Source organism: Nannospalax galili, unplaced genomic scaffold, assembly GCF_000622305.1.
Source record: "Nannospalax galili isolate Female #2095 unplaced genomic scaffold, S.galili_v1.0 scaffold290, whole genome shotgun sequence".
In the NCBI taxonomy this organism is placed as follows: domain Eukaryota; kingdom Metazoa; phylum Chordata; class Mammalia; order Rodentia; family Spalacidae; genus Nannospalax; species Nannospalax galili.
The window spans coordinates 5207646-5218940 of NW_008331486.1; the positions used below are offsets into that span (position 1 = coordinate 5207646).

Below are 11295 nucleotides of genomic sequence, written 5' to 3' on the forward strand. Positions count from 1 at the left end.
AACCACTGAGCAATCTCTCCAGCCCCTCCTTTCTGATTTTTAATTGGCTCGATTTTGTTTTTCTTTGCAGTCAGAAGCAGCCCTGCTGCATTTTTTCCCCAATGCCAGGGATCAAACCCAAGGACCTATACATTATAGGCAAGTGCATTACCACTGAGATATAGCCCCAGCTCTTCTTCCACATTTCAAAAACAATGCTCCCCATTAACAAAGATAGTTCAGTGAAAACGGGTATGTGACCATTTTGGTAAATGTGGACACCAGGAAGGAGAATCCAGTCTAGAGTTGATTCTCTGACATTTTCTGCTTAGATTTGGATTTTAGAAATTTCTACTTAGATTTAGCTTGTCTGTGAAAGACTATACCTCCAATGTGGAGAATATCAGCTTGTACATAGTAATGTGAAAACAATAACTATTTATTGACGAATGACGGATACACAGCCTGAGAGCAAGTCTAGTGTCCCAGGTGTTTATTTTTGTATCCGAAAATGGAGATTAGAAACAGTAACGAATTATTGTACGGATTTAATGAGACGATGCTTAGAAGGTGCGTGGCACAGAGCTTGAGGCTCAGTCAATGATGAATAGACCACAAAGACAGAGAGACGGTATCCATGTACACAGTTACATTATTATGGCTGGAACTGCTAATAACAGATCTGGCCTCGGAGTTCCTTCTGTTGGCAAGGAAACATGGAAGGCTCCCAGAAAGCTGAAGGAGAGCATCACAGCGGAGCTTTCGGGAGATTCCGGTGGCCTGGGATTCCAGAGCAGGGATGCTAGAGGAAACTTTAGGACCCGGAGGCCCCGGCGTGCGCGGACGCGGCTAGTGCCCCAGCCGGGGCCCGCCCCCCCGCCCCGCCGCATCCTGGAGGGCGGGGCCTCGCGCCTGAGTCGCGCTGCGATTGGCGGAAGCGCGTGGGCGACGCCGACGGTAGACACGAGGCCCCGCCCCCTCCGACCCTGCCCCTCCCGCAAGCCCGGGTGGCGCCGCAGCCTCGCTTTGGCCTGAGTCGCGCCCCCGCGCCGAGTCCGCGCGTTAGTCGCTGTCGAGCGCGGCTGCGGTGCGGCGAGCTGCAGCCAGCGGGGAGGCGTGGGCCGCGGGGAGCTGCCGGTGTCGCGTGAGGAGCGGCGGAGCCCGGAGACTCGCTCGGCGCCATGGCCCCCATTGGCCTCAAGGCGGTGGTGGGAGAGAGTAAGTGGATCGGGGTCGTGCCGCGGCCCCGGGAGCCCCGTGCGACCCCTGGACGCTGCGCCCGGCCCCGGAGGCTGGGGCGGCTGGCGGTGCGCAGCCCTGGGGACCCGGTGAGGCTGGCGCCGGCCTCCCGGGAGTGGGGGGGGGGGTCCTCCGGCCTTTTGCGGCCTCAGGCTCCACTCCCCGCGAGCCTCTCCCGACCCTGCTTCCGTGGGCACCGCAGCCTTCCTCATCCCTGAAGCCTCCCCACCCGCTTCTCCATCACCCTCTCCATCCCTCCCCGTCGTCGCATCCCTGCTTCTTCACCCCAGGCCTCCCTGTCCTTAGCACCCCTCTCTCTCCGGTGTACCTTCATCCGCCTTCAACTCCATCACGCCATCTCTCCTCCCCCTTCATCCCATCCCATCCCATTTCCTCTCTCTCCCTCATCACCCTCCTCCCCCTCGTCTGTAGCCCCCCTCCGGACTACTCCCCTCTGCAGCATCACACCCCCCACGCACCCCAACTCTTCTCCACTCCCCTTCCTTGCCTTCTCCGGGGCTCCCTGATTCTACTCCCCCCCTTTTTTTTCCTGTCTCCAATCCCTCCCTCTTTCCCACCCTCCTTCCTGAATCGTGACGGGCGAAACCCAGGCCTATCCCTCCTCCCTCCCCTCCTCCCCCTCCTCCCCGTCCCCGGGAGCCCCGCGCTGTCCCCGGCTGCAGGGACCCACCTGGGAGTTGCTGGGCGCGCGCCACCTGGAGCCACTCCTGGCTACTGGGGAGGGAGGAGACGCCTGTTTTCCTAGGACCCTGCTCTTCTGGGCTCGGGCTGCTGGGCTCTCTCTGCCTCCCTCTCCCCGGGGCTGGACCTCCAGAGCGAGGTCTTATCGGGGTCTTGAACCCGTAGAAATCTCTCGGGAGATGGGGAGCGCTCCGGTGTGCAGCTGGGAGGAGTGGCTCTGCCCAGCGCCGCAGTCTGCAGTCTCGGCCTCGGGCTCTGCTGCAGGGAGGGTTTGGTGGTTTATGGGTTTGCATGCAAAGGCACAGCTGGAATAGTCGTTTTAAAAGAATATATTGGATGGTGGTGAGCCATCGGCTGCCACCGAGCGAGGGCTGATCTGATGGTGGGTATTTGAAAAGAGATTGGGTGATCTAGGTAGAAAAATAGCGCCTCTTCAGTATTTCGGCGTTTCTTTATAACGAAACAGTGCTCTAGCGCTGCCGTGGCTACCTCTTTTTAGATTAAGAATTAAAACTGGGCTTTTCCCTGTAGGAGAGAATAAAGGAAAAATAATTAAAATGGTGGAAATTTGCAGTTTCCTTTTCAGTGAGCTTCTCCTATTACAGCTCTCTCTGTCTCTCTCTTCCCCTCTCCCTCTCCCTCTCTCCCCTCATCAGATGCACACCATAACTACTGAGCAACATGACTGTTTTTCCTCTTCCATTGATTGGGATGTGGGAACTATTCTTTGGGTGGAATCTAGCTGTGTGCAACCTTCACTGACCTCTTACATCAGAAGAAATTATTATAAAAATGGAACCCCAAATGGATGTTTTAAAAATGCTCAGGCATGTTAGAGCCTGCTGTAAAGGTTACCTGAACAGTTTTCTGAGGGAATCAGTGTTTAAGGCTGGGAGAATCTGTAGGAATTCTGTAATGTCAACATCCTCATTTTACTCCTGGGAAAGAAATAGAGGCTTGGAGCAGTTAAATGACTTGCTGAAATCAGTGTTAATTTAAAAAATGTAAAACCTGGTGTCCATTTCCTTACAGTTTTAGTGAAAAATAGTTTTCTTCCTTTCTACACTTCTGAGATAAAATAACCTGTTGCATAAATCAGCTTTATTTGGGGGTTGGGGGGTTGGGCTGCTGGCCTGGAACTCACTATGTTGCCCAGGCTGGCTTTGAGTGTGTGTTAATCCTCCTGCCTCACCCTCCCAAAGTGCTGGAATTACAAACATGAACCACTACATCTAGCCTACTTATTGATATATTTATTTATTTATTTTTGAGATTCAGTCTCACTGTGTAAGCCTGCCTTGCCTGGTACTCACTATGTAGCTTGGACTGACTTTTAATTCATGGTGATCCTTCTGCCTCAACCTCCCAAGTGCTGGGGTTACAGGCTTTACCACCATACCCAACTCAGAATCAAGTTCTTACATCCTTTTGCCAGAACCCTTCTTATGCAGGTGGCACCATGCCCACCTTGCCTTTTTTAGAAGCAAGCCTCAAAAAAAAAAAAAAAAAGTATGCAATATGGCCAAAATTTCTTTTGAAACAAAGAAACCATGGCATATAAAAATAAACTCAGGGTTTTATTTTGTTTTTAATCAGTGAATGTGTGAACAGGAGTCTATTTCTGTAGCAATTGAGTTAGGCATGTGTTTCAGAATACATCATTGCGGCCTCAGTTTCATTGCACCTCCTAATTTTAGATGGGGCTTCTACTTTGCCGTTTTTTCTCCAAAAAATAAGAGTAAAATTAAGATACTTTTTTTCTTTTCTGTTTTTCTGAGGCAGTCTAATATGGCCTAGGTGGGCCTCAAGCTGGCTCAGGCTGACAATAAGCTTGAAGTCCTGATCTTCCAGCTTTGCCTCTGAGGTTGGGATTATATCATGGGCCTGCGTGCCTTTACCACCCATTTTAGACAGGCCTGGGGTTCCAGCCCAGGGCCTCTGAGGTGCTAGGTTGGCACTCTAACCACTGAGATACACCTGCAGCTAAAGATACTTTTTTAAAAATATGCTTTTTGTATTTATTATTTTTATTTATGTGTATGAGTCTGCATGTATGTGAGTGCACCCGTGTTGTGCAGTGCTGCGGAGGTCAGAAGAGGGTTTCAGATTCCCCTGGAACTGGAGTTGAGGATGGTTTGTAGCCGTCGTATGGGTGCTGGGAATCGAACCCGGGTCCTCTCCAAGAGCAGTCAGTGCTCTTAACCGCTGAGCCATCTCTCCAGCCCCTATTTATTTTATGTATCTATTTTGCCTGCATGTATGTAAGTGTACCACATGTGTTCAATGCCTGAGGGTGCCAGAAGAGGGCATCATTCCCTGGGACTGGATTTAGGGACAGTTGTTAGCTGCCATGTGGGTGCTGGAAACTGAACCTAGGTCCTCTGCATGAGCCATCCCTTTGGCCTTAAAGACACTTTTTAAGCCACTGTGCATCAGTTTAAATGTCACCTTCATAGCCTGGTCCTCTCAGTCTAAATTAACATCCCATAGGCATTATCAGATTTTTTCAGGATAAATGAAAAGTATCTTGTTCAGGTCAGGTGTTTTTTTTTGGGCTGGGGAAGAGGTCTGAATGTTAGATACATTTGAATGTTAGTTAGAGAACAGATCTTTATCTGATTTATCTGATGAAGAGTTCTGGGCCCCCAAATAGCATGTGGCTCATACTAGGCAGTTATAAATATTTGGGGGTTTTTTTTTTTTGGTCTTTTTTCGAGACCCTCCTTCCTGTAGCCCCAACTGGCCTGGAACTTACTATGTAGATCAGGCTGGAGTTACAGGCAATTGTGAGTAGCTGAGTATGGGTGCTAGGAGCTAAACAACAGTTCTGTGGAAGAGCAACAAGTGTTCTTAACCACTGAGCCATCTCTCTAGCCGCCTGGACCATGTTTTTCATGGACACTGTGCAGTGGGTAAAATTCTTGAAGTGCAAATGAATTTGAAGATGAAAGACTCACACCGAACATGGGCAGGACTGAGCATGGTGGTACATACCTGTAAGAAGGCTAAGGCAGGAAGATGTGGCTTTTGAGGGTATCCTGGGCTATATAGCAAGACTGTATCAAAAGAACCAAATATCAAACAACCACTCCCCACAAAACAAAACACGAACAAACTTAAACTGAGTCCCAACTTCTGTTTCAGTTCTATTCATAAAAGAATTATGTGTGTGCAGCCGGGCGTGGTGGCGCACGCCTTTAATTCCAGCACTTGGGAGGCAGAGGCAGGCAGATCTCTGTGAGTTCAAGGCCAGCCTGGTCTACATAGTGAGTTCCAGGACAGCTACAGGGCTACAGGGAGACCTTGTCTCAAAAAGACAAAAAAAAAAAACATTATGTGTGTGTTGTATGTGTGTGTTTCTGTGTCTCTGTATGTGCTTATATGTGTCAGTTCCTGTGGAGGCCAGAGAGGGCATCGGATTCCTGGAACTGGAGTTACAGGCAGTAGTGAGCCACCCAATGTGAGTGCTGGGACTCGAACCCAGGTCCTCTGCAAGAGCAGCCAGTGCTCTTAACCACTGAGCCATCTCTCTAGCCCCTCTAGTCATTTTTTTTTACTTTTTTTTTTCTGAGACAGTGTCTCACATTGTAGCCCAGGCAGGCCTGGAACTCATAGCAATCCTCCTGCCTCAGCTTCCCCAGTGCAGGAGTTAGAAGTGTGGGCTACCCAGGCCCAATTTTTCATTCCTCAACTTTTGACTCATTTTTTTTTCCTCTCTATAGGGTGTGTTTTTCTTTCTTCGACCTTAGAAAGAGGTTATAAGAGAAAGGAAACATTTTTTTCTTAACGGCATCCTTGTATGTTATATATGATGTCTTAGTTATGTAAACCCAGTGATATCCAGGGTTCTGTTAGTATGTTACAAAGACACAAACATCCTAAGATGGATTGTTTGGCAATAGCTAGGAAATAGCAAGAAAAGCAGTTTCTCCTCGTGTTCTTCTGTAATTATAGGAAGGAACACTTTCTTTTGCAGTTTTAGTCTAAACATTTAGTTTTAGTTTTAAATGTCTCCCTTTTGGATGGAGCGGTGATTCATAGGCTTAAGTTGAGAGGCGTTTAGATGGGAGCGATCTTCATTCATATGCTTTTTCTTTCTTTTGACGTTTTTGAGATAGGATCTCATGTAATTCATACTCTAAAATAGAGTATGTAGTGAGGGATAGTCTTGAACTCCTGATCCTCCTGCCTCTACTTCTCGAGTGCTGAGATTGCAGATGTGCCCCACCATGCCTGCCTCAGTCTTCACAAGATGTGAAAGTAGAGGGGACCAGTTGGGAAGAGGAAGGGGCTCAGCAGGAGTGGGAGGGGACAAGAGAGGGAATGAGGGGGTAAATATGATCAAAATGTATCATAAACGTGTGAAAATGTCATAATGAAACATTATTATGTAAAATTAATACATGCTTATAGAAACCTAAAGTTAGAAACTTTTGGATAGCATACAAATAACAAGTATGTTTTAAAACATTACATATCTGTTGACTTTGCATTTTTTAAATTAAGGCATGATTTGCATACAGTGAAGTTCATCCTAAAAAGAATGAATTTGTTAAAAAGTGAGCAGTTCTTCCAATTTCACCTGTTACATACAATCATGTAGGTAATCAAAATAGAATAATCGACATGGTAAGTTCCAGATCAGCCAGGACTGCCTAGTGAGACCAGGTCTCAAAAAAAAAAAAAAAAAAAAAAAAAATAATCCCTGGGCATGGTTCTCGCACTCAGGAGGCAGAGGCAGACAGATCTCTGTGAGTTCAGGGCAGGCCTGGTCTATATAAGGGAGTTCCAGACTAGCCAGGGCTACATAGTGAAACCCTGTCTTGAAACAAACAAACTTTCAAATTCCCTTGTGCTCTTCCTTATGGCAATAGCCTCTTTTCCCACCCCCAGCCCCTGGCAACCATGGAACTGTTTTCTGTTCCCTGTCATTTTTCCTTTCCCAGAATGCCATGTCAGTGGAATACAGCATGCAGCCTTTAAAATGTGATTTTGGGGACCGGCGAGATGGCTGAGTTGGTAAAGTGCTTGCTATGCAAGCATGAGGACCTGGGTTTGGATCCCCAGCACCCATGTTAAAAAGCCAGGAGTGGTTATGCACACCTGTAACCCTGGGGGTGGAATGGGGCAGAGACAGACAGATCTCTGGGACTCTGGCCAATCAGTGTTTGCAGATTGGTGAGCTCTGGGTTCAGTGAAAGACTGTTTAAAAAGTTGAGGTGGTGAGGAATTGTGGGAGACATCTGATCCCTGTATATTTTTAATGAGTATTAATTGTGGTTTTGTATTTTTAGACCATTTATTTAAAATTGAAATTACTTTTGAGTGGTCTCGTGTCTTCATTTTCAGTTTATTAATAAAAGTGTATTTTTGGATTTCCTCACTTAAATCTTTTTATGGCTATTTATTTAGTGGGGGAGGGGTGGGGGTCAGAGAACAACCTGCAGAAGTCTTTGGTCCTCTCCTTCAACCATGTGGGTCCTAGGGCTTGAACTCAGGTGGTCAGGCCTGGCAGCAGCACTTTTACATGGCAGTTTCTTCCTTCACTGTGCAGACCAGGCTGGCCTTGATCTCACAGATTCACCAGCCTCTGCCTCCCCAGTGTTGGGATTAAAGATGTGTGCCACTGTGCCTGGCCCTATTTTTTCCAAGGTTTAAATTTTATTATTAATGTGTGTGCACACAGTGCACATGTGGAAGTCAGAAGGTAGTGCTGTGGAGCCAGCTTTCTCCCTCCACCTGCATGTGGTTCAGGGATAAAACTCAGGTTGCGCTTTCTATAGCAAGTGCCCGTACCCCTGAGCCATTTTGCCAGCCCTCTAGTTTTGTGTGTGTGTGTGTGTGTGTGTGTGTGTGTGTATGTGTGTATGTGTGTGTGCATTCGTTATGTGTGTGGGCATGTGTCTGTGATGTGGAGGCCACAGATTGGTGGATCTTGTACATTGAAGCAGGGTCTGTCACCTGGCTAGATAGAGCATGTTGACTTGGCTAGTCTAGCTAGCCGGCCTGCTTCAGATACCCCTGGTCTCTGCCTCCTGAGCGCTGGGATGATTCAGTGTGCCTGTCCTGGATTTGCATGGGTGTTAGGGCTCTGAACTCTGGTCCTTGTTTGCACAGCAAGTGCTTACCCATCTCTAATCCATGTCTTTTTCCAGTTTTCATTCCATATTTGTTAACATTCGTAAATACAGCCCACAATTATATCTCAGGGTACCAATCATTACCTGTTTGGTTTGTCTACTGTTTGTTGATATTCACATGTTCTTGTTAGTTTCGTACTCTTAGTTACAGCAGCTTTATACTATAATATTTTGTTTAAGCTTTCATACAGAATATATTATAAGTTGAGCCTATTTCCCCTCCCTGATAGTTTTTTTTTTCCCCTGATAGTTTTTAATATGCAGCTATCCCCTCTTTTTTTCTTTTTTGAGACAGGAGGCTTTCACACTGTAGCTCAGGCTGGCCTGGAACTCACAGCACTCTCCTGCTTCAGCCTTCTGAGTGCTGCATTGCTAAGCATTAGCTACCAGGCCTGGCTTTTTGCTGTTTATTTCTAAATACAGTCCTCCTCCTTTTGTCATGGATGTCATTCTTATAATGATGTGATTGCAGTAAAAGTTGGGGCAAAATTTCTCTAAGGGCTGTTTTAGGGTCCAAGTAGCATCCTTGATTCAATCAGATGTGAGAGAACCTGCATCTGCCCCAGTATCCAACAAAGGCTTATTGACCATCCATTCAAAAGGTTTCCCTCTGGCTCTTTTGGCACACGGTACCACCGAGACAAACAGGTGTTTGGCAGCTAATGAAGTATCTTTTCTTTGGCAGAGTGGTCAGGCCAAATTTTATAGTTACCGCTGGAAATTCGGCAGCCGTGAATTTTGAGCTGTAGTCCTTAGCTTGTTTGCCCTAAAATTGTTTCAGGAATTGCAACTCTGTCTGAGACAGCTCAGAAGGACCTGACCTGCTCTGTGGTGTTTGTCTAGGGGTTAAGCACTGTTAAATACTACTGAGAATGTTAATTTCATGATAGGTCTTTATTGTAGCACCCTTTAATGTTTTCCCTTTGAATAACTGATGCTGTTAAGAGCAAGCCCTTGGCCATCTGATAGGAGCCGGTAGACCTTTCCTATGTCTCCCCTGAATGCGGGCCTGGATGATTTGAGTAGGGAGCGGTTATGTCAGTTAAGCACCCTCTTTAGCAACCAACCAGATCACCATCGTGGCAGCCCAAGGGCTTTGACCATTTCAGGGAACCTCTACCTCAGGAGGCCTTGTTCTAGTCACAGCCTCTCCAGACTGATTACAAGATCTCTAAGTGAAATCACTTCTGCCAACTCTGGACGACCCTGCATGCCATGTAGCTATTGTCACTAAGGATTGGAGAAGAAAGACCCTCCCCAGTAGCTAATAACCAGAGCCTATGGTCAGTGCTCACCAAGGCTTATGACTGCATGTGTGAGGTCTGTGATTGGCGGAACCAGAAGCCGTGTGCAAACAAGGCTGTGGACTTCAGCCAGAAGCTGTGTGTGTCCCATGCCCACTTTGTGGCTATTTTAAAAATATTATTTTATTTATTATTTTTATTGTATGTGTTTGAGTGTATTGCCTGCATGTATGTGAGTGCGCCCATATCATACAGTGCCGGAGGAGGTCAGAAGACGGCATCAGAGCCCCTGGAACTGGAGTTATGGACAGTTGTTAGCTGCCATTGGGTGCTAGGACTTGAACCCGGGTCCTCTGCAAGAGCAGCCAGTGCTCTTAGCCACAAGCCATCTCTCCAGCCCCCTGTGGCTGTTTTTAAGCAAGCTAGTTTTCATTTTTTTCAGGTTAGTCCAGGAAACTTCTTGTCAACCAACTGTACTATTGCAACATTAGGTCCCAATAAAGGTTTCTCCTAAATAGCCTTTTGCCTACTTGTGGTCTTTTTGCTAACCTTGACTTTTGACCTTGACTTTGACCTGTAGCCAAGGATGACCTTGAACTCCTGATCCTCCTGCCTCCACCAGAAAGTGCTGGGATTACAGACAGGTAGTGCTGCCCCAGGCCCCACTTGTGTTCTTACCAAAAGTACAGTGGACTGGGCTGGAAACAGGAAGAAAAAATGAAGTCCCAGGCTTTCAGCCCTGGCAATGGCAGCAGTAGCGGAGGAAATGCTTGAGTTCCAGAGCAGGGGCTGAGGTGACGAGGTCACTCACAGAAGGATGAGAGATGAGACAGAGCAGAAGTCAAGACTGTGGAAGGCGAAACGCCAAAGGTGGAGACTAGGGAGAGCCAAACTGTGTCCTGGTTTCTGGAAGAATTGCCGAGAGCCATCAGAGGTTAGGAGCTGCGAGTCCCTGACCCCTGATGTGAGGTCAGAGACTGTAGCTCTTAGCTGCTGGGCTGTGAATACTTAATTAAGCCCAGTGCAGTAAGCCTCTGCCCTGAGTACCCAGAGCTGTACTTCTCCAACTTGGAGCCATAAGTATCTGACTTTGAAGGCCTAGAGCTTGTTCTAACCTGAGCAAGCAGTGCTATAAGTCTCTAGCTGAGTCCTAGAGCCATAAGCCTCTAGTTCTTGGCCTAGCACTATCAACCTCTGGGTCTGCAAGGCCAGTTTATAAGCCGCTGGCACGCAAGGGCTCGCTCAACACAAAAGGAGATGCTTTGCCTATTTACCAGTTCCATTTGAGTAGAGCAAAGAAAGCTCAGCCTTTTGGTAATGGTGAAGGTGACAGGTCCTCTAGATCCCTTCTGTCGCTTTTATGCAGATCTGTTGGTAAAGCTGGGGTGAAGTATCTGACTCCACTTTTTATTGGGGCAAATATGAATCCTACTCTTTTCCATTTTTTTTTTATTTTATTTAAAAATTTTTGGTGGTGTTGGAAATGGGACACAAGGCCTTAAACATGCTAGGCAAATCCTCTGCCACTGAGCCACACCCTCCAGCCCCCACAATAGGATTTTTATATCAGTGAGGAGCAGTGGTATATAGAGGTCAAAGTTCTAGGCTTGAAGTCAGAGCACCTGGCTGATGGTCTGCGTTGGGTTTTTATTCTTAGTGGCTGGGTGACTTGAAAGTGTTGTGCAGTGTCTTTTAAAATTGGAATGCCTAGTCCCAGCATCACAATGTTCTTTTTTTCATTTATTATTATTATTTTAAAAAATATTTTATTTATTATTTTTATTTTATGTGTATGCGTGAATTCCTGTGTGTAGGTAAGTGTACTCGTGTCGTGCAATGCCTGCGGAAGACAGAACAGGCTGTCAGATTCCCTGGAACTGGAGTTACAGACAGTTGTTAGCTGCTGTGTGGGTGCTGGGATTCAAGCCCAGGTCTTCTGCAAGAACAACCAGTGTTCTTAACCGCTGAGCCATCTCTCCAGCTCCCATTAT

The 11295-nt window shown here is 47.0% G+C and overlaps 1 protein-coding gene across 2 annotated transcripts in view; it reads left to right on the plus strand.

Moving 5' to 3' along the window:
• Window positions 1–1021: 1021 nt before the first annotated feature.
• Window positions 1022–11295, plus strand: part of Stxbp1 (syntaxin binding protein 1) — a 66262-nt gene continuing 55988 nt past the window's right edge. For both annotated transcript variants that reach the window (XM_008825069.2, XM_008825075.2), the window contains exon 1: window positions 1022–1197. In XM_008825069.2, coding sequence (XP_008823291.1) covers window positions 1161–1197 — 37 coding nt within the window. In that variant the 5' untranslated portion in view covers window positions 1022–1160. The remainder of the gene's footprint in view (window positions 1198–11295) is intronic.